This window comes from Dendrobium catenatum, unplaced genomic scaffold, assembly GCF_001605985.2.
Source record: "Dendrobium catenatum unplaced genomic scaffold, ASM160598v2 original_scaffold_209899, whole genome shotgun sequence".
NCBI classification, from domain to species: Eukaryota; Viridiplantae; Streptophyta; class Magnoliopsida; order Asparagales; family Orchidaceae; genus Dendrobium; species Dendrobium catenatum.
In genome coordinates, this window is record NW_021528311.1 from 814,290 (window position 1) to 837,423 (window position 23,134).

At 36.7% G+C, this 23,134-nt stretch overlaps 1 protein-coding gene across 2 annotated transcripts in view; it reads right to left on the reverse strand.

The window, feature by feature from the left end:
* Positions 1–546: 546 nt before the first annotated feature.
* LOC110096265 (rhomboid-like protein 20) overlaps positions 547–23,134 on the reverse strand; it is a 61,507-nt gene continuing 38,919 nt past the window's right edge. The window contains exons 5-8 of one of the 2 annotated variants that reach the window (XM_020822126.2): positions 5,853–6,004; positions 5,654–5,755; positions 2,492–2,592; positions 547–1,074 (exon numbers count right to left, since the gene is read on the reverse strand). In XM_020822126.2, the coding sequence (XP_020677785.1) occupies positions 1,041–1,074; positions 2,492–2,592; positions 5,654–5,755; positions 5,853–6,004 (389 nt within the window). In that variant the 3' untranslated portion in view covers positions 547–1,040. Of the gene's footprint in view, positions 1,075–2,491; positions 2,609–5,653; positions 5,756–5,852; positions 6,005–23,134 lie in introns of both variants that reach the window. The other variant, XM_020822125.2, reaches the window with a different exon arrangement.

Genomic DNA, 23,134 nt, shown 5'->3' on the forward strand with positions numbered 1-23,134 from the left:
GATTTTAACATCTTCAATCTGCTAGCTAAAGATAGGGATACAAATAAAAGCAAACTAGAAGAGTTAAAACTAAATGATTAAAATAAAATAAAATAAAAACTTCAATAGTACTAGACCATAATAAAATACCATAAAGACTAAAAAGATATGTATAAAATTATAATCAGTCCACATAGGTTATGTCATATGGGTGTTAATCCACAAAGAAATCACCAGCAGCAAAGTTCATAGTGGCAAAAATGATTAACTTTAGATTTCTAGTGAGGCTAAAAAGTGTAGAATGAGAACAATTTCAATGAAAATATATTGAGCCAAAGACTTCATTTAAAATGGCTTTGTTATTGTTTTCTAAAATAATTTTTTAGTTAGAAGATTTTTAAATTAAAAATTATTATGCAAACAAATTATTTTAGAAAACAATAAGAAATCAATTCTAAATGTTCTGTTAATCATGTAGCAAGTACTATAAATGAGGACATGATGAATAAAATGACAGCATTAAATTCAGATAAAAGTATAAAAGAATATATAGTGAGTGCTTCGGGATTAAAAACTTGGATTTCCATATAATTATCATCTCAACTGAACCCAAAACTTTTACAGCATTGTAGCAGACAAATCAATAAAAAAAGTATAAACATTCATGTCCATATCAAGATGAGATTTTACAGGATACCCTAAACATTAAGGGGTATCAGTACGTGGATATCATCCGATCCGGTGTTCATTTCTAAGATAATAAGTTTCCTAACTCATGATCTAAGAACAGAGAACAACCAGACTGAGAGCTGTTGAAAATTCAACTGGTTAGTTGGGTTCCTCCCTAACTTGCTTGAATATTAACTCGGATGTGAACAATCTGTCTTCACTTTCCCATTTTTTGATAAATAAATTTGAGTTTTTCAGTTACCGAGATTGAGCTTCAAGAAGGATGTCTGTTGCCATATTGATGTCATTTCTTGCCCGCATGAGCGCCTGCCTAGCCAAATTGCTATCAAAGCCCATGGATACTAAAATAGCAACAGAAGACTCAGGCGGTTCTACGATTGATGTGGTTGTGGATCCAAAACTTCTCTGGAGCCAAAATAATGGAGAGAGAAAAGTGAGCGCTCTAACCACAAGCATTCATCAAGTTTTTCCAAAACCAGTATGGATACCTTTAGAATACTTCCAATGGCAAACAGCTATACAAATAAATAAATTCCATGAATGAAAAATGATAAAACCTAATGCCCTTACTTTTGCAGATTATCATGCAGAGGCAATCAGTGCTATCATGCAAAAATCCAAGCAAATTTAAACTAGACGGTCATCTAAGCTACGGAGCTGTAAATCCACGTGAAAGCCTCAACTGTCCAGAACAAGCATGGCTTTAAAGTGATAAAAAGGGCCCTCCACCACGAACTTTTATTTGGTCCGGTCACATGACGTAGCTCTACGTTCGGCCGCCAGTAGAATCGCGTCACGCGTTCTCATTATTTATCGCGCGCCCCGACAACCCGACCCGGAACGAACCCAGGATGGCTCGGTATTTCTCGATTTTGCTAGGTATTGCTCGGTATTACTCGGTATTGCTAGGTATTGGTCGATTTTGCTCGGCAATAACCAATACCGAGCAAATACCGAGCAATACCGAGCAAATACCGAGTAATACCGAGTTGTACCAAGTTTTTCTAGATATTGGTACAACACGATATTGTTAGGTATTGGTCAATTTTGCTTGGCAATAACGAATACAGAGCAAATACCGAGCAATACCGAGTAATACCGAGTTGTACTGAGTTGTACCGAGTTTTTCTAGATATTGGTACAACTCGGTATTTGCTCGGTATTGGTCTTCACAGAGCGGTATTTCTCGTTATTGTCATGCAATACCTAGCAATACCGAGCAAATACCTAGTAATACCTCGCAATACGCGAACATAGCATTCCCGGGTTCCGATCCGGGTCAAGTCGTCGGGCCGCGCGGTAGAGAGTTAAAGCACGTGGCGATATGTTATTGGCGGCCGAACGTAGCTCTACGTCCGGTCAGAGGACGTAATAATTGTTCCTCCACCACACAATAGAAAATTTCCATGATTGCCTAAAGCATCTGCAGCATCTCAATATTTATTTTGTTTTCGAGCTATACCCACATTTTCTATTACAAAAATGTCAGGCATCCAAAATTCTCAGTTGCGAGTATTTTTATTTATTTATTTATTTATTTTTAATAAGAGCTCGCTCAAACCAAGGGATACTTCACGATTATCAGATTAGAGCATAAGAATATTAGCCTATCAAGCAAAACCTAGCAGCGATCATAATGATAAATCATGAACTCATGATTGTTAGCTCTGTCAACAGCGACAGAATTATGCATATATCTTCTAGCACAAACACAGGAGAGAAATAAATTTACTTAATTAGAAACATTGGACAGGAATTTTACTTTTGATCACAATAACAATATTTTATAACAGACAAATCTAAACAAGGATAGAAGTCTTGCCTCCAGATGATGATTGGCAGAAGTTGGTACATTCCTTCGGACATTAATGCGGGGTGGTGATCTTCTAGGAGCAGACCATGATAACCGACTGAAGAATGATTCTATGAATTGAGGAAACTGTAGGATAATCAAATAATGTGATAAATAATCTAGGACAATAAACAAAAGTTCAAGTTAAGGCATGTATCACCCATAATGATGCAATTTTAATAAAAGTTTCTTCAAACAACATTAATTCCTACCGAAGCCTTACAAAATGTTAAAGTAAAATACAAATTAATCCTTCCAGAAATGCTGCTTTTAATTGCACTAAAAAGAAAGGTCTGCAGTGTAATTGTTAAATACAACAATATCAACCGTCACTGAAAACAAAATGCTAGTTAAATTTGACACAGGTACTTAAATTTTGAAACAGAACTACCTTATGACCCATTTTCAGAAGATAATAACTGTGGAGGTTATGATTAGTACTGCTTTCAAATAAGATGATTTGCGAAGCCTGACTACCTTATAAAGGAATTATTATTGCATCCTCCCACCTGACGTAGAGATGCATCCTCCCAGAGCTAAAATTGCGCTAAAAAACGAGAAATGCCAAGCAAATACCGAGCAATACCAAACAATAACAAGGAATATCATCATGTGAAGACCAATGCCGAGCTATACCGAGCAATACAAAAAAATACATAGTTTTTCCTAGAGAAAACTTGGTATGTGCTCGGTATTGCTCGGTATAGCTCGGTATTGGTCTTCACATGATGATATTCCTCGTTATTACCAAATAATATCTAGCAATACCGAGCAAAAACCGAGTTTTTTGGCGTTGGGAGGACGCATCTCTACGTCAGGTGGGAGGACGCAATAAAAATTCCTTATAAAGGGGGGTTTCGTTTGTCCTTCAAATGCTCGATAAGTCAAAATAATCCATGACATTCTTAATATTAAATTCAAACAGATGAGTGGCTATACCAGTGGAAGTGCCCTTTTTAGAAACACATAAACTTGTAACTACCTTTCAATATATCTAAATTAGAATTAATAGCATATGGTAACGGATCTCATAGAACTGTGATTTTTTGTTATATTCTAGTGAATTATAAACACATGGATATGTAAGATCAACATAAGAGTGTTCTCTTAGGTTTTGTTTGGGACACCTTTTTTACTGCTTTCTAAAGTAACTTTCTATTATAAAATTTTCTAGTTCAAAAATCTTTTGTATCAAAAAATTGTTTTAGAAAACAGTAAAAAAGCTATCTCAAACAAAGGCTTAGTTGTATACAACAATTTTCATAAGAAGAATTATTCCTGAGTGGTCGCACTGTCATGTTCACATAGCTGAAATAGTAGAAATTACAACAGAAAGGAATAATCAAGAATTAGTTATGGATGAAAAATGATTGTTAAGAAATATTTGTAGACAACTGCAAGATTAACTTGAAGAACTTCCAAATCTTAACTATTTGAAGAATCGCCACCCTCAAACGTCCGTTCTTCATATTCCCACACAAATATAATAATTCAAAACAAAAATCTAACTCATATTTTTTTATTTTCGTTAAATTGCCATTTGCCAACAATCTGATTATGGTGCATGCATGTGCAGGGCCCAATAGTTCATTTTTTAATATAGGTGTTGTATTTGTAAATATATACGATGAGAAAAGAATCAAAATGATCCCTCAACATTTTGTGATCCCTCAACATTTTGTGAGGGATCAAAATGATCCTTTAACTCTTTTGAGGGACCAATTTGATCCCTCAACTCTAAATGAGACATTTCTAATCATAACATTCAATGCTAGAGTTAATGGTATTAAATATAAGAATATTTTGATATTTTTTAATTAAATATTTATTAAATATAATTTTCAATTAATTATAATTTTTCTAAAAAATTTTATTAAATGTTTCTTTAATAATAGAAAATTAATAATAATTTTAGTTTTAAAATTATATTTAATAAAATTTTAAATTATTATTAATTTTTAATTAAATATATATTGTTGACCCGTAAGGCAAAACCAAAAAAAAAAAAGAGAAAAGATCATACCTGCCCTGCAATCCCACGTCGCACGTCGCACGCCCCTTGCACGTCGACGTCGCCTCACACACGACCTCGCACGATCCTCGCGTCGTTAAAATGAAACCGAGCTCGTCATTTGCGCGCCCTGGCTTTCTCCGGATCTTCATCGCTTCCTCGCTCTCACTCTCTGCCTTCGTAAGCTTCTCGGCCAAATCCCGATCGGGAGCAACGATCGGAACTCTCCGATCGTGAAAGCCTCTGTGCCGCCGACCTCCTTGCCCGATCGAACCCAACTCTTCTCCAAGCCCGATCTCCTTCCTCCCCTTTGCCTGTGCCGATCTCTGGTGCAAACCGAGAGAGAGAGAGAGAAAGAGAGAGAGAGAGGGAGAGCAACCTACCCAAAGCCTTCCTCTGCCGGTCTCTTGCACTGGCCGACACCTTCACCGACTCACCCCTTCCAGTCGAATTGGAAGTTACGACCTTTTGATCGGGATCGACGGGAGCCCGCATATATATATATATATATATATTTTTTTTTTTTTGAGGAAATTTTAATTACTTGAAAATTATATTTAATAAATATTTAATTAAAAATGATTAAAATACTCTTACATTTAATACCATTAACTCTAATATTGGATGTTATGACCAAAAATATCCCATTTTAAAGAGTTAGACAAAATTAACCCCTTAAAAAAAGTTGAGGATTATTTTGGTCCCTCACAAAGAGTTCAAGGGACTATTTTGATCTTGTTCTCTATATATGATTTTAGTAGCATGTGTTGAATTCACCCTAATTTAAAATCCATCAAGATAATCAGCAACTTCAAGAAAAATTGAAGTCCAAGACTACCAAAACTGAGAGGTGCAAATTAACCATCGCTAGAAAATTCAACAATGTAACACCGACCCCAACAAAATCCAGGAACACAGCTTAAAGCTCCGTTTACATAACTAAAAGACAATTAGCTAAATCTCAAGATTTGACACGAGTAAAAATAACAGTTCAAGACTTAAAGACAAATTAAATTGGCAAAGCTCTCTTATAGAGATACCTGAAACAAAACCACATGATTTGCATGCAAAACATACAGCTAAATCACCGAGAGTAACAAAAGCATCCTTCATATACAAACCTTAAATCTTCGGATGCCGAACACATTGAGACGATATAATGAACCAGCAAGCAGACCACAGATGGTGGGTACTAAAGAACGCTTCCATGATGACAAAAAGAGCTGATGACATAAGTAAACGTGATCAAGTACAGTGACGTGGCAATATTAAAGAGAGATAGGCAGGTAAGACGGTCACAATTAGCAGAATAGCTCTAACCTGAAGACCAGCCATGTATATGAATGACTTGTCACTGAAGGGTATGCCAAATACTCGAATTTGCGATGAAATTGGGATATCAAATAAAAATGGTATAAAGGATGCAAATATAAGTCCATAAGGTCCAGAAGCAAGTATTTTGGTGGTCCGGTCTGAAATGGGCAAAATAAAGACTGATCAGTCAGATCAAAAAACAATATGTTGACCTAAAATATTGGACCGGTAAAAGGTACAGCAAAGTCATAAATTCAAAACCATTAATCATCTTAACAGAAAAGAATCATGAATCAAAAGGTTGGTAAAAAGTAAGAATTCACAACATATGAACAAAAGAATATAATTGAAAACGCTCATCTTCTTTGCAAGGATTTGCGTAATTATTCTTCATAAGCACATATAGAAACAACCAGAAACATAGCAAAATACAGACAAGCAAGCATAAAAATCGTACAAGTGGCAAGGAAAAAAAACACAAAAATGAGATAGATGACTTCGCAGGTAACATAGTCTGACTACATAAATATGATTGTGCGTGTGCATATGAGTAGATGGTATTCATTAAACTAGTCATGAGATAAAAGCTAGCCCAATGTGAAATATCTCATCAAGGTTTGAGCTTTCTTTATGATGCAAGTAAAAATGTCAGTGAATACCAAATCTTCCCTTTTGTTACCCATAGTTTAGTTAGAATTTCAAGCTTTGCATGTTATTCAGTATCATAGATGCCAATTTCTATTCATGCTTGAAACAAGGCATGGTCCCGAGCTAATTTCTATAAACTTGAATAGACCTAGTTACATTTTTCTGTTGAAATTGAGCAAGGATATCTCCATAGATGATGGATCAAGACAAAGCCCAAATTTTGGCCCATAAACCCGACCCAATTACAGCCAAGAACCGCCAAAGATTTGAATTCCTTGGACCCAAACTAAATCACACAATGCCCACCTCTATTTATGCTTATTGTTATTTCGACCCAGTCCAGCAAAAATCTGACCAATCATAGAGTCGGATACCAAGCTTGAGCAAAGTTTTCCATTCACCAAGCTAATTCATTCAGCCAAATGATCCATCCACCTCTATTCATCATGTCGCATAATTTTATTCATTAGTAACTTATAGCATGATTCTTATGCAATTCAAGTTCGAGACAGTTTGTATTTCCATTGAGGTTTTCCTGCCAGTCTAAGCAAAGAAATAGAACATTTGTTAATCATAAAATATCAAAAATTAAACTGTGTTTAAGTGTCGTGGGACCCACAAATCAATCAATATTGATAGCGATCCTTGAGCACACTAATTAAAGGCTCTAATCATTGGATTGATTCTCTTATGACCCTTAACTTGCAATCAATAATTCTCCTATTTTAGCCACTAGCCTATCTTGGGTACCTTCTTCTTTTAAAAAAAAATAGCTTTAATTTTTTTTCATTGTCAACCTTGGAGAAGCCTATAAATAATTCCACAATTTATATAAAATCAAACAGCAAAATTCAAAGTAAGCTTTGCTACTTTTCTAAATGGTATCTGAACAAGGTTAGAGTTTGCTTATTCCAACCTATTTCCTTTTCTTATTTCTCCCTTTTTGTCGAGATTCTTCATTCTCTATTATGGTTGGCTTCATTGACTTTTCTTCCAAAACATCGACCATCATGAATGATGAAAATCAGGCTAAATGAGACTATAGATGCTACCAACCTATTATCACCTAAATGAGAAAATTTATTTAAAATGATCTCAAATTATGTAGGCCTTTTTGGAAGGAAGGGAAAAATCCATATATGATTATGAAATACCTTAATGCTAGATATCAGAAGGACATATATGCTCCTCTCTACAGCAAAAAAAGTAGAGGTGTCAAAATGAATATTTAGGACAGGTTCGGGTCGAACCCAAAATAGACCCGGGTCCAATTCAGCTAACTTGAACCCGACCCGATTCTACAAACGGGTCAAAAATTTAGACTTGATCCCGACCTGTCGGGACCCTAGCAGATTTTTTTAATGTGTGCGAGATCGCGTTCTACGAGTGTGAGCGCCACGACTGTGGGCGAGGGCGACCTGGAGGAACAACACAAGTGCGCGGGTGTGAGTGAGCAAATGCACAGATGTGGGGCAAGTGGTAGCATGCACAACTGCATTAGCGGGTTGCGGCATGGGCGAGCCCGTGGGAGCGGGCGCGCTATGCATGCGAGTAGACTTGGCGGGATTGCGCAGAGCAGGAGATTACGCTGGTGCGCTCCTGCGCTGTACATGCGACCGCGCGAGTTGCAAGGGTGATTGGAGATGGTTACCGGGTTACCCGAACCCAAACCGATTTTTCAAAATGTTCAAAAAATAAAACTCGAACTTGGCCCCTTTGATAAACAGGTCAACCCAAACCCAGATTATCTGAGTCGGGTTTGGGTTTTTTTTTTTTTTAAGTCGGGTTCAGGTTAATATTTGACACCTCTAAAAAAAGTTTGTATGTCACTAAACAAATGTAAAAGATGTTGACCTCATTTAAGAGGTCAAAAGTAAGATTTTCAACAATCAAGCAAAGTTAAATTATTATTATTGAGTATTTTAAGATAATGAAGATTTATTGGCTTAAACTAGGTTATTACCATGATCAGAAGATGACATAATACAATGATGCAATAATTATCAAGCAATTTGTAAAAAAAGAAAGGGTGTTCAAGTTCCTTAGAGGCTCGATAAAGACTTCAACCAAAATTTTCACCAAATCTTAAGTAGAGAAAACATATCATCACTAAATGAGATTTTTTTCTCACACAAACCAAAGGAAGAGGATGGTAATATTTGATGCTCCGATATAAGAGACTTACAACTAAATACTTTTTTCTTAAAGAAAGACACCTTTCAAAGACAATATATAGTGCATCTAATACAAAAAAAGAAGAGACATCAAATAAAAATGTTAAAAACTCTATGAAAAGACCCAAGACTATTAGGAAAATAAATGACACCAATAAGAATAGGCCTGTCTTGTGAAATCAGAAGGGCTCAATCCAAAAAAAAATTGACAAACTCAAGAATATTCTTAACTCTTGAAAAATCATCCTGATTATACTCAACTCAAATATTATGACTTTTTAACTTTTGAGTTTTTAATGCCCTAAATAATCCTCCCACACCTGAATATTATATTCAAAAGTCACTAACAACATGATCAATATTGTTATTTTTTTCAAACCTAAAAAGCCTGCCCCATCAAAAGAAAAATAAAAGTGGCTGGGAGTTCTTTAATTATTGCGTGAAACTAAAATAGCATATCATAAGGGGTTGGTTGTCATAACTAAAATTTGGCAGTTATGAAGGGGTTATGGGAAGGGAACCTTTAAATAGTTTCAAAAGAGAAATATAAAAAACTGAATAAATTTTGCTATCGGAAGGTAAGGTAGGTGGTAGGCTAAAGGGCTAAGGATGTCTTGAATTGGAAAAGGGCTAAATATCGCTTAGCGAGTTTAGAATGGGTACAATTAACAATAAAATTTTGTCAAGGTGGTTGTAATTTGACCATAATTAAATCACCTATGGAAAAGTGCAAATCCCTGCAATTTCGATCTTCCATACTTTTCATTCAATTTTGTGCTTGTTCTATATTTTGTCGGAGTGTTTGGAGAAAGGTATCCCAATCTGTTAAATGAGAATTGATTGTGGGAAGGTCATAAGTGCTATGAATGTAGGAAGGGATAAAAGGTGGAAGTCTACCATACATAGCTTGAAATGGAGACATTTTAATGGTCATATGGTAGGAGGTGTTATAGCACAATTATGCCCAACAAAGAAATGAAGACCAAACCTGGGTGTAGAAGATGTATAGTACAAAGATATTGGTTTAAACAGAAATCGAAAACTTATGTTTGGCCATCTATTTGTAGGTAATATAAAGTACTAAAATGTAATGTGGTACCACTTAAAGTAAAGAGGTGTCTCCAAAAGTTACTTTAAAATATACCATCTCTGATGCATTCAATATTTTTAGTTATTTTTGTTTTATTGTATTTGGAACAATATTAGTTGTGTTTTCTGTTTTTTTAAGCTATCCTATGATGGTTGTGCTTCCAATGATCATGGTAGGAATGTGCTAGACATGGCAAGCCTTGGATTTGCTTGCTTTTGAGTCCATTTCGTCCTTGGGCTGCTTGCTGATTTTAGTTTGGTGTGGTGGCTGCTCTCGGGTGGGCCTTGGTTGCTTGGTGTTGAGCTCAAAATGCTGGAATTCTACTCGGTGTTAGCTCATAAATGTTTGAGCTGAAGTTTAGTTCAATGATTGGAGATTAAATGCACTCCCTAGCTCATAAATTCATAAAGGTATGCAATTATTCAAGCTCATTATTGTGGAGTGGACTTGTGCCTCTTCTTCTTCCCCTTGTCTTCTCGATTTCTGCTGGCTGTTGCTGTTCCCGTGGCCCTCCTCGTTTTCCCTCCTCCTGGTTGTTTCCCGTGAATTACCTCCCTGTTTTCCGTGCTGGCTCTACGGATTCCTTGCTGGCTGGGTTTCCCGTGGCTGCTGGGTGGGGATTTCCGTGGCTTGGCTCCCTGTTTTCTGTGCAGTTTTGCTGTCTTTTGGCCTTCTATTTGGTGTTTTTTGGCTTTTTATTTCCCCAAACCTGATTGGTTTTGGTTGGAGGTGGAATGGTTGTTTGACTACCTTCTTTTGCCTATAAAATAGAGATGTTTTGGCATGGAAAAGGTTGTTGAAAATCTGAGAAAAAATCTCTACAAAAACCTGAGGGTTTCTTCTTGGAAAAGCTTAAGAGCTTGTTCCATCCCCCCTTTCCTCCTCTCTATTTCGTCTTGGCTTCTAACCCCTTCTTCTCTACACAAGTTCCACTCCACTTGTATCCATCTTCTTGAGCTTTGGAAGTGTATGTTGGTTGAAATTTGGAGACATTTACCGGAAGAATTTGGAAAGGACGTTGGACTCTTTTGCAATGGTGGACCCTTGGATTGGAAGCCTAAGCACAATTTTCTTAAATTTCCTACTTTCGTTGCATGTGAGGAGACCGCTAGACAGTTTTACTGAGGATAATGTTTTTATGTTTTTATTTTGTTTTATTCGATTTAGCTTTTTCTTCTCCTAAGTTTGTTTGGATGTTTGCAAGCTACATATGAATCGAGTTTAGTTTAAGTCTTGTCCTGGGGTTCTCCAATTTGTCTCTTTACTCTAGTTTTGCTTGCATCAATCTCAATCGGACACGATGGTTTTGGGAAAACTATGTAAGCGAACAATCATATGTGCAAAAAACCAGCAACTTTAGAGTATTTGATTATGGGATCCAAGTGGGTAAATTTGGATAAGCGATCAACCACTACCAAAATAGTAGTACAAACTTTAGAATTTGGTAGATCAGTAAAGAAGTCAATAGACAAGTCTTCCCAAATTTTTATGAAGGTATAGGTATAGGAGGTAAAAGGCTTGCTAGAGGAAGAGCAGAATACTTGATTTCTTGACAAATAAGACATTTGTTAACAAAGTCAGCAACGTCTGCATGAAGACTAGGCATTATGCAATATTCATTTGATTGTCTTAAGACTGTCTTGGTGACCCACAAGAAGTGTTGAATGAAATTCTATGCGGATTCAGTGTTTAAGAGTATAATATTTAGAAAGATAAATACGACTTTTATAATAAAGAATGTGGTCACAAAATTCATAAACTATATTAGGAAGTTGTCCATTAGAAAGTTAAGAAGTAATATGAAGAATATCTGGAAAATGAAGTGATTCTTTTTTGTATGTCATTAATTATAGAAATAGAAAAATTAGTTTAGGCTATTAAGGCAGTAAGAGAAGTCGAAGGTTCTTCTGGTTGTGTCCATAAAGAATTGACAATGATATTTATTTTCCATGGCTTATATTCAATAGAATGTGAAAATAATACTGTTGATCAAGAGTTTGGATTACCTAAGTTTGAAATTCATGTAAGATTTTATGATCGGTAAAAATAATAAATCCATTGCTTAAAAATGTTGATGCCATTTAGAAATAACTTCTAGAATAGAATATAATTCTCTTAGATAAGTTGAAGATGTAGAGAATTTTATGCTTACTTTTTTGCAGAATAAGGAAATAAAATGATTATTTTGTAAGAGAATCGCACTAATGCCAACGTTGGAAGCATCTGTTTCAAGAATAAAAGTTTTGGTGAAATCAGGTAAGGCTAAGCCTGGTGTAGTTGTTAATAGCTAATTTGAATTTTTGAATTGTTAAGGCTGTGTCTTCACATTTGAAGGAATCTTTTTTATAATATTGATTAACATAGCGGCTATGGAAGCATAATGAGATATAAATCGTCAGTAATAACCCATAAAACCTAAAATTGAACGCATGTAATGTAAAGAAGAGGGAACTAGCCAATTTGTTATAACATTAATTTTAGTAGGGTCAAATTGGATGCATCTTACGGAGACAATGTGACCTACATATTCAATGGAATATTAACAAAATTGACATTTATTAAGATTTAGAAAAAGATGATTTGTTTGCAAGCATTTAAAAACTAGAGTAAGGTGATTAAAATGGAGTTCGAGAGTGAACCTGTACATCGGGATGTCGTCAAAGAAAATTATAACGAATTGTGAAGAAATGAACGGAAGATTTTGTTCATTAATGCCTGCAATGTAAGGGCATTGGTTAGCCCAAAAGGCATAACAAGAAATTTGTAATGTCCTTCATGAATTAGAAAGACTATTTTATGAATATCATGAGGGGTGTATTCTAATTTGATGATAGCGTGAACGTAGATCAAATTTAGAAAATATAGTAACTCCATGGAGTTCGTCTAAAGGTTCATCTACAGCCTAGATATAAAATTTATTTTTAATGGTAAGGGTAATAAGGGCTCTATAATCAGCACAAAAAACATCAAGTGCCATCCCATTTTTTAACAAGCAGAACTAAACTAGAAAAAGGGCTATGGCTATGATGAATAATGCCGACATGAAACATTTCGGAGACTAATTGTTTCATTGCATCCTTTTGAAAATATGGATAACAATAAGGCTGGATATTAATAGGTTTGGATAAGGAAAGTGAATATGATGATCAATTGAACGAAGGTGTGGAAGGCTTTGTGGAGGTTGAAATAAGTGTTGGAATTGTTTGAGGAGATAGAAATGGAAAGAGCAAAGTAGTTGTGAGTTTAGCTATGTAGTCAGCCAATAGGTTAGTAGAGAAGGAAAAAACTAGATCTATGAGGTGTGATTGAATAATGAAGAGGTAGATGGTGGGTGAATGGGAAATGATTGCATGTAACTGATAAAAGGAAATAGGATCATAGTGTAATTGGGGTTCCCCTGTCAATGTAATCTGCATATTTTGATTATGGATTCGCATGGTAAGTTTTGATAATTGTGTAAAACGGGTCTAAAGATTGTAGCTATTGCATATCAAGAACAATATTAAACACATGAATAGAGAGAACAAATAAATCTAGACAAACTTGATATTCCTGAATAGTAATGTTTACTCGAGGTCATTTAGCATTAAAAGATAATAAATTGTAGTTGTCATTGCCCACAAATACGTTGAATTTTGTTTAATAGGTTGAAGATGGTGATGAAGTTTTCTTGAATAAAATTATGAGTACTGTCGCTATCAATTAATATTTGCACATTATGATTGTTAATTGAGTCGGTTTATAGGAAAGAAAGTTCGTTAAAATGTCCGGCTAGAGCATTAAGGCTAATTTCGGGTTGAGGACCTGGATTTTCATCATTGATAGACAAGAGGAAAGAGTCATCTGCTAAGTCAGAGACATCGATGTTGAGTCGGAGATAGAATTTATCTAGACAATGGTGTTGAGGGCCAAATTTTGCATCACAATTGAAACATAACTTTTTCATAGAACTTTCTCACGGTGTAATTGAATTTTGGCTTGTGCAAATTTTCAGATGGGAAGATTTGGAGGCTTAGGGATAATTGGTGTAGAAAAGGGAAGCAAGAAATAAGAGGTGGCGAAGTGGTTGAATTGATGCTAATATATAGAGAATTAGGTGTAGTATTTTCTGTAGTAGGACATAATTTCCACCAAAAGGAGGAAGAAATTTAAAAAAATCTTGAATTTTTGCTACATGACATCGTGCTAATTCCATAATATCCAAGAGGGAAATAGGTCGTGCAAGAAGTTGATGCTATCAAGAATTTCTATACTTTTTATTTTATTTGAACAATAGTATATTTTGTTTTCTATTTTATTTTCTTTTCTTTTTTAGCTATCCAATGATGGGAAAACATCCAATGATCATAGTAGGTTGTGCATAGGGCTTGGTAGACCTTTGGTTTGTTGGTTCAATTGGTCCTTGGCCGTTGATGGTTCACGGGTTGGCTGTTTTGGAGCACATGGTATTGAGCTTGTTCTTTTAGTTGCTTGAAGCTGGAGTTTAGTAGCTCTTTAATTCTCAAAAGGTACCTCATTAAGAAGAATTACTTTTGGAGTGGCCTTGTCCCTTCCCCCTTCTTCTTGTCTCTTGGAAAACCGTGGTTTGTATTTAATGGGGGCTGAATTCGATGCATTAGAATTTATGATGGAGTTACTAATTTTTGTGCTTTACCGCTTGGGAGTCCAGTCGGCCTCTGTTTTTCCGTGCTGGGGTGTTTTTCCCGTGGCTGTGTTGCTTTGATTTCTCGGCCTGCTTGCTTACCGTGATGTTGGCTCCTTGGTTCCGTGAAATACCTTTGATTCCCGTAACTGTTCCTTCAGGATTTATGCTGGGCTGTTTTCCGAAGTGGCATTTGGAAATCCTATGAAAAATGATGCTTGGGATGTTGTGAACATTAACTAAGGTGGCTTTTGGCATTCCTTTACTATGCCTATAAATAAGAGAAGATGTTGAGAATGAAGGCAGTTGATATTTGTGAGCATATTTGCTATTAACCTGCGGTTTGCATTGAAAATCCTGCGGGCTCTTTCCACCCTTCTTTCTTATCCCCTCCGAAAATCCTGCGGGCTCTTTCCAACCTTTCTTCTCGGGCTTCTAACCTCTTTCGTCTCTCAGCAAGTGTCACTCCATCTGTATCCTTCTTCTCAACAGTGAAAGAACTTTAGGGTGTCGTGATTTGGTTGATTTGGGAGCATTTGGACAATCTTGCAGTGGTGGACCATCGGTTTGCTAGTCTTATGCACTTTTCTTATTTAACCTACAATTCGATGCATGTGAGGAACCCGCTCTGACGGTTGTCTCAGGATAGCGTCTTTTTTAATTTTCTTTATTTCTCCTAATATTTCTTGTTGTGTTTGTCAAGTCTTAGTTGTCTGCTTTTATTTTAATAAAGTTTGTTTTAAGTTATATCAATTGCATCAATTTCTTCTTGTGTGTCTACATCAGAAGTTCATGTTGAATTTTTGGTTTAAATCCTAATATGAAATAACTAATGCGTGTGGATTCAGATAAATTAGGAACTTTAAAAGCAAGGTTTTCGAATGTTATTTGTTATTCTATGAGAAAACTTTGTTGAATTAGTTTAGAAAGATTCCCATATAAATCTTCATATGTGGAAATACCAAATCGCTATTGTAAATTAAGAATAAAGTCGGGCCAAGAAAATAATTGGCCCTTCATACGCAACCATTGGTACTAAGTAGTTGTTGGACCTTCGATGGCGTTGTGGTGTTATGAAAATCATAAAAATTCTTATGTTTTAAAGATCCAAGTTTGTACGTCTAACCCATTAAAACGAGGAAGTTCAATTTTCATAAATTTAAGGAAAACAAATTTGTAGCGTGGGGGGGGGGGATGATGATAAAGGATTTGTTTATCTGATCCTAGAATGTTAGCCGAAGAAAGAGAGCCTTATGGGGTGAGGTGCGAGATTGGTTGGTGCATAAGAAGACAAGGCATTTGTCAATAGAATCCATGAAAGTATGGAATTATTGGAGAGATGTGCCAATGGATGCAAATTAGAGATCAACTTATTGGAGTGATTTTTGGATTTCCAAATATTGTAATTCTTGGTTGGTTTGCATGGTGTGTTGGTCTTTGGCTAAGGCTTCGTTTGGGACGGCTGCAGCTGTCGGCAAAGCAGGTTGTGAAGTTGATGTATAAAAAGTTGAATTCTGAAGTTACACTATAGAAAGTAGTATATTTTGTTTGGGAAGTATAACTGTCGAGCTGCTGTGTTGCAGCTGTATAGGAACAAATTACGTTTATAACCTTACATATATTGTGATGAAATAAAATTACTTAAATATCAAATATTTTTTTGTAAATTTATATGTTCTACTCGTACTCTGACGCACTTCACGCCTTCGCCGCCGCCTCCCTCCTCCCCCAGCATGGTGATCGCCATGGCCACGGCTCCCATACCGCCTCCACCGCCGCCGGCGCCTCTGCCGCCAATGCAAGTCTTCTCGGCTACGCCTATGGCACCGCCCGAGGCATGTGTACCTCCTGCCGCATCGCAGCCTACAAGGTCTGCTGGGCCTCGGGTTGCTTTGGTTTCGACATCCTTGCTGGTATCGATCGTGCGATCTCCGACGGCTTTGATGTCCTCTCTCTCTCCCTAGGCGGCGGTACTGCACCATTTTTCCGCAATACCATCGCCGTTGGCACCTTCGCAACGGCTGAGCGTGGTATCTTTGTAGCTTGCTCCGCAGGAAACAGCGGTCCGGGGTCGGGAAGCATAACCAACGCTGCTCCATGGATAGCCACAGTCGGCGCTGGCACAATCGATCGAGATTTCCCGGCTTTCGTCACCCTTGACTCCGGCAATCGTTTTGCTGGTTTTCAATCCCACGGAACTCGATGAGCTTCCCTTCTCCTTGAGCATCAGCGAATTTCCTGATAAATGAGAAAAGTACGAGACAGATCGTTGGAGGCGAAAAAGCGGAGAAGAAGAAAAATGTCGATTTACGGATTGTTGGGGCAGCGGAAGGAAGAAAGGTCACATTATGGTATTTACGACATTTTTGCGTGGGAAACTGCGGAAAGCAGCGGACCGCGGGAGGCACCGAGAGGTCGCAGAAAGCAGCCACGGCCCGCGGAAATTTTTCTGACTCGGCTCTGCCGCAATGCCCCAAACGAATATTTACCAATTTTTTATAAAGCAAAGCAGCCGTGAAGCCGTCCCAAACGGACCCTAAATCAACATGTCTCACGGTGTAAGATTAATGAAGGATGAGAAAAGATGGTCCTCAGATGATGCTTGAAAATAAGAACCTGAAACTGTGAAAAGAGAAAAAACTACTAGAAAAATGAATTGAGAAAACAAGAATTTAAAATAACTAAAAGAAAACAAAGAAACTGATGTTATCTTGAATGTCGTGGGCGTTTGAAAGGAAGGTTGTGGTTAAATGATTGTTATCCACGGAGTAGAGGTAGTGGACTGAGTTGGCGATGACACTTCAGCAGCTAGAAGATGATGATCTGGGTAGGTTGTTGGCTGGGAACAGATGGCTACTGTTGTCAATGCCAAACCGAACAGCTGGACAAGCTGATTTGTTACAAAAAACTGCAGGGGTGCGGCTGCAATGGGGGGTTGCTGTTCTTGAAAACAGAGGGCCAGATGGCTTGTTGTGTTGGGAAAGAACGGCTGCAATAGAGGCTTATTTAACAAGACGTTGTGTGAAAACTGCTGTTCTCGGTGTTCTGGAATAGGAAATTGCGGCCAAATCGAAGGCCTGAAGCAATGCTAGGAACAGATGGTGAAGTTGGTAAGCAACAGATGTGGCTAGATGATCCATACGGCTGCATGAAGGCGGATTTCTGCTATAGGAATGTGGCTGGCCGGTTAACTGCTGGACAAAGCCACCGAGGAGATGAAGGGCAAATTGAGCATATGAGTGCAGGAGTGTTTGTTGGATCTTGACGGTTTATAGCTACGGAGACGTGATGTTAGTGCCATGGAGCACCATTTGATAAGCTTCTTGGCTAGTCAAAAAGATAAGGCACCTTTAGAGAAGTGTAAACTCCAAAAAAAGAGAAATAGGAAGAGATGTTAGAGAAGAGAAGATAGGAAAACCAGAAATTTAGTATTCCATATCAAGTATTTACAACTAGAGGGATATTTATAGTACATTATTACTTGGTAGACCATGTCACTAAAGAGTCGGTCTACCTAAAACAAATAAAAGAAAGAGTAAATTAATGTTATATTACATTACGTGTGTAGACCCATTTGAATAATATGCTTGAATTTATAATTTATGTTATCAAATTTATGTTGTTGTCACTTGTGAGTTGTGGAATGTACTTGATCCTTCTTCTTTGGTAGACATATTTGTGGGTTTTTCTACCATGTTCATAGTTCATGTTTCGCATTTGGATTGTATAATTTTTTTATCTAAAAAAAATATGCTGATGTTTAACATCCACACAACAGTAAACTTAATTCTAGAGTCTTAAATGTGCCTTTCTTGGATAATCCTCTAGTTAAAAAAGAGTATAAGCATTATCATTCTACTACCAAAAAAAAATTCTTACTTTATATCTTCTTTGATGAGAAGTTTTTTCAATCAAACTTATATTCAGGATAAAAACTCTCAAGTGAAAGATAAATTTGATGAAAACTTTATCTTTAATCGTGACATTCCTACAATACAATCCAACAAATCCAGACATTATAAGCCTTAAAACTTCTACAAGAAAGAATAAGCTCAGCCAAAATCTCTAGCTAGCTCAAAATTCTAAACTAATACAGATAACAATGATCACTCTATCATAATATTCTTCTTGGTATCTCATCTATTAGTACGTATCTTTCAAAAATTCTCCTTCCAATAAAATATTCCTTACAAATATCAGCTCAATTCCTTACAAAACCACAAACTCTATTTGAGGTGCTTAAAAACAAAAAAATAGAAGGATGTCATGATTTGACAAAAATCGCACTTAGGAGATGTTAAACAACAAAAAGTGAAGAAAATGATGCAAATGAATTTTTTTAAAGCATAGAGCAGATGGAAGCTTGGAATAATATAAAGTGAGATCGATAGCCAAAGAATAGACTCAACTCTATAGAATTGACTATCAAAAAACTTTTGCTCATATTGTGAAAATGAATATAATACTCATCTAAATTTATCTTACAACAAATTATAGATGGTTTATGTGGCAATATAGTGTAAATAATGCTTGCCTACAAAGGAGAAGAAGCTAAATATGTATTCACCACCAAGATTTGATAGATTGTTTCACAAATAATAAAGAGTGCAAATTAAAAAAAGTTTTGCATGACCTTAAACAATCTCTGAGAGCATGATTTGATGGATTCACAAAAGATAAGAAGGAAATTAGATAAAAAAATGCTATGCTGTCATCATAAAATACTTCACTGATGATAAATATAAATTCTAATTGTATCTATAAACAAAGAGTTGGGCAAACTCTTTTTTTTTTTTAAGTAAACTTCAAATACTTTTTAGGAATAAAAATTGCTCAATTATCATATCTATCAATAAAAATATATTATGAATTTATTGAAAATAAAAATAAAAAAAGACTGATTGCAAAATTTGTGAAATCCAAACTAAATTAGATCAAAAAATGGACTAAGATGAAGAAGGAAAAGACATGGTTTGAAGATTAGTTGAAAAATGATTGATTGCAAATTTTGTGCAACCTCAGCTAAACCAGATTTCAAAAATCAACTCATATGAAGAATAAAAAGAAGAAGAATTGAGACAACGTCGAAGATTGGTTGAAAAAAAAAGATTTATCTATCTTATACTTGTCCAAACATCGTATTTGCAGTGAATCTCATCAATTAATTCATGCACAAACCAAAGAATCTCACCTTCAAGTTGTTTATAGAATCATAAGACAATATCAAGTCTCGGTAATAAAATTCTCTATTTAAAAAAGGATAATTTACAAATTAAAGGTATACTGATGCAAACCATTCAGGATCACTAGTACATGGAAGATCCATGACTACATATTGTACATTTTTAGGAGAAAATCTTAAAATATAGAGCAAGAAATAGGCTGTTATTTTAAGATATAGCACTGCATATAAAAAAAAAATAGCACTGCGTATGAATTTAAGGTCATTTCCTAAGGAATTTGTGAGCTTCTGTAGATTAAAATCATTTCGGAAGATTTAAAAATTAAATAGAAAGGGCCAATGAAGATATACTATAATAATAAATCTACCATTGGCAATGTTCATAACCTAGTACAACATGAAGCACCAACCATGTGAAGTTGGTCAGACCTTTCATAAAAGAAAAACTATAAAGTAGATGATCTGCACTCCATATGTGCTAACATGAAATCAATTTACAGATATTCTTGTTAAATCTCAATCATCCCTTGGCCCTTGATCCCACGACCAGCATAGGGATCTGTGGGAGGCTCACCTGGATCACACTGTTAAATCTTAGCCATCCCTTGGCCCTTGATCCCACGGCCAGCATGGGGATCCATGGGAGGCTCGCCTGGATCACGCCGATCTGCTTCTATATTTGGGTAGCTAATTTAGGAAGGATGATTATATTAGAAAAATTATGAAGGATTCTATAGTTATTTGTTTATTTATTAAGGCATCTTGTATAGATTTATAAACAGAGATACTTTTGTATAATAAAATTAAACTTTTACCATATCTAATTTTCTAAATTTAATATGGTAATAGAGCAAAAAGTCGAACTCAATGAATCCAAAAGCTAAGGAAGTGAAGGCCGATGAATGTAGAGAGGGAACAGAGCAAGAGAAGACAACGAAAACTAATGGCCATAATATGTTAATTGGGCCAACTCGTGAAGCTTCTTGCAACAAGAGCTCGTAGACTATCAAAAGGGTTGAAAACGGCCGAGCCCGCACCTCCACTTTCGGGGGGAATTTGGGGAGTGAGAAGCCGGCAAGGAGGGCAACAATGTGCAGAACTTGGTTAGCCTATCAAGGCGCCATCGGTGAGGGCTGCATAAAGCAATTTACGGTATTAGCAATGTAACCGAGTAGGCAGAGACCAATGTCATCTTGCATGTTGCCTCCAATGCCAACCACATCATTGTTGTTGAATCACAACCTTTGGCTACCTTCCTTGAGATCATCCGATCGAGCAAGTACATATCTGTTTTCTTGAAGATCTCAAGAATTTCCTATCAATCTTTTGAAAACAGTAAAAATTCTTCGCAAGAATCCACACAAAATCATGAAAATAGTAGATAATTTGTATTATTTGATGAAATAGAAATAGAAAATAACAAGATATAATTAATCCTCGATTCGAGAGGAGGATTCATCTCTCCCAAATCTCTAGAGGCCGCTAGAGCCCAAAAACCTAAAGAAATTTCAGCCAAATTCAAGATGCCTTAACCCTAGGAAAATAACTATTTAATGCAATCAAAAAGGAAATCTCTAAATAGTCAGTACATTCAAATTTCCCTCCCCACTCCCTCAAAAATCCTTCCTAAAATGCTCGGTTGGCTCCTCCAGTTCGAACGGCATATCGAAGACCTTTGTTCCCGCGGGCCGGTTCTATATGAGCCAGTTGGACCAGTCCAATTGACACAAACAGTGAAAACCTGAAGAGTTCAATCCTTACATATGCTCCCCGGTGTATATCATTCCCCACTTTTGAAACAAAGCTCCTTTGCACTCTTCTCCTGTAATTTTGTTCTCTGAGCTTCTTGAAGTTGTCCCTGGGTCTTCCACCAACAATCTTCTCCTTTGGGGTCTCCCAAAGGGTACCCGATGTTGGCTCCCTGGATGCCAAAATGGTGGTGGTCGTCCTATTTGTGCTTCCTGATTTGCTGCCTTCCGTCCCTTTCTCTAGGTGCCTCTGATCCTCTACTAACTGAGCTAGCTCCATAGCCTCTCCCAAGTCACAAGGCCTCATCACTCTAACTGTCACCCGGATCTCTAATTTTAGTCCCTTCATAAATTTTCCTTCTCACATGGTCTCAGAAAGGCGGTCCAATCGGTTGGCCAATTACTTGAACCTCTCCTGGTACTTTATCACTGAATCATCTTGTGTCAATGCAAAGAACTGTTCGTAGAAGTCCCCTCCCCTGCCAGTTCGAAATTGTTCTAACAAGCAATCCTTGAATTCCCTCAACCTCTATATGGGTCGTCGCATGTCCCTCAACTAGTACCAAGTCAAAGCCTTCCCTTCCAAACATAGCTGCCGTCGGTCTTTCCTCCTCCATAAACCTATTGACAGTAAAGTACCTTTGCACCCTATAGATCCACCCATGTGCATCCTCTCCCTCAAAAATCGACACCTTCAATTTCCTCACCCTCTGATATCCTCCTTTAACCCTGCTTCCTCAAAAATTTCCCTTCCCCAAGGGGATGGCTCTCCCCAATTGTGTCAATCATCCCTCCTCCGCTCGCAGCCAAACCTTTCATCACCAACCCCACCTTTTCCCTTCAAATTCAGTACCCCTTTGAAAATATTCAACCCATCTCCTTTCAAATTCGACACCTCTTCGATCATAATAAAGTCCTCATCTTTCAAATAAAGTCCCTCTTCTTTCAAATTTCAAACCCCTCCACTTATGTCCAACCCCCTCATGCCTCTCCACATACCCTCTACCTGACTCCTCCCTAGGAATAGGCCCTATGAGAGGCATTTTTTCTGTTCATTCTGAAATCTCCACCTCCTGATCTTCCCTTCGTCTAATTGGTTTAGAGTTTTCCCCACTTTCCTATCTGTCGGTAACTTCCCTCACCTCTGACGGCATTTTTTTGGTTTGGTTGTTGAGCACTTTCTTCAGCATCTCCTCTAAGATGGAGAAATTAGAATCAAATTTATCATGGATGACTACAATATCTTTCTTTAAATCTAAAACTTGAGTTTGGAGTTTTGAAATTTCATATTTTATTTGTTCAGTCTCCCCTTCCCACACTTCTACCTTCTTCTTGCCATGAGAATCTGGATTTAGGCTCCAATAACAAAGAGCAACAAGTTTGCATGAATATGGCCTCCAATCAGCAAAAAACCACATGATAGGATATGGAACACAACAAAATTCAGTGAGGAAAACTTCTATTTCAGCTCAGGAAATTGCTCTTATAACAATTTGATAGGAAACACTTGAAGATCCAAGAATTTCCTATCAATCTTTGGAAAACAGTAAAAATTCTCCGCATGAATCCACACAAAACTACGAAAACAGTACATAATTTGAATTATTTAATGAAATAGAAACGGAAAATACCAAGATACAATTGATCCTCTATTCGAGAGAAGGATCTATCTCTCCCAAATCTCTAGACACCGCTAGAACACAAAAACCTAAGGGATCTCAAATTTCAACCAAATTCAAGATACCCTAACCCTATGAAAACAACTATTTAATGCATACAATCAAAAAGGAAAATTCTAAATAGT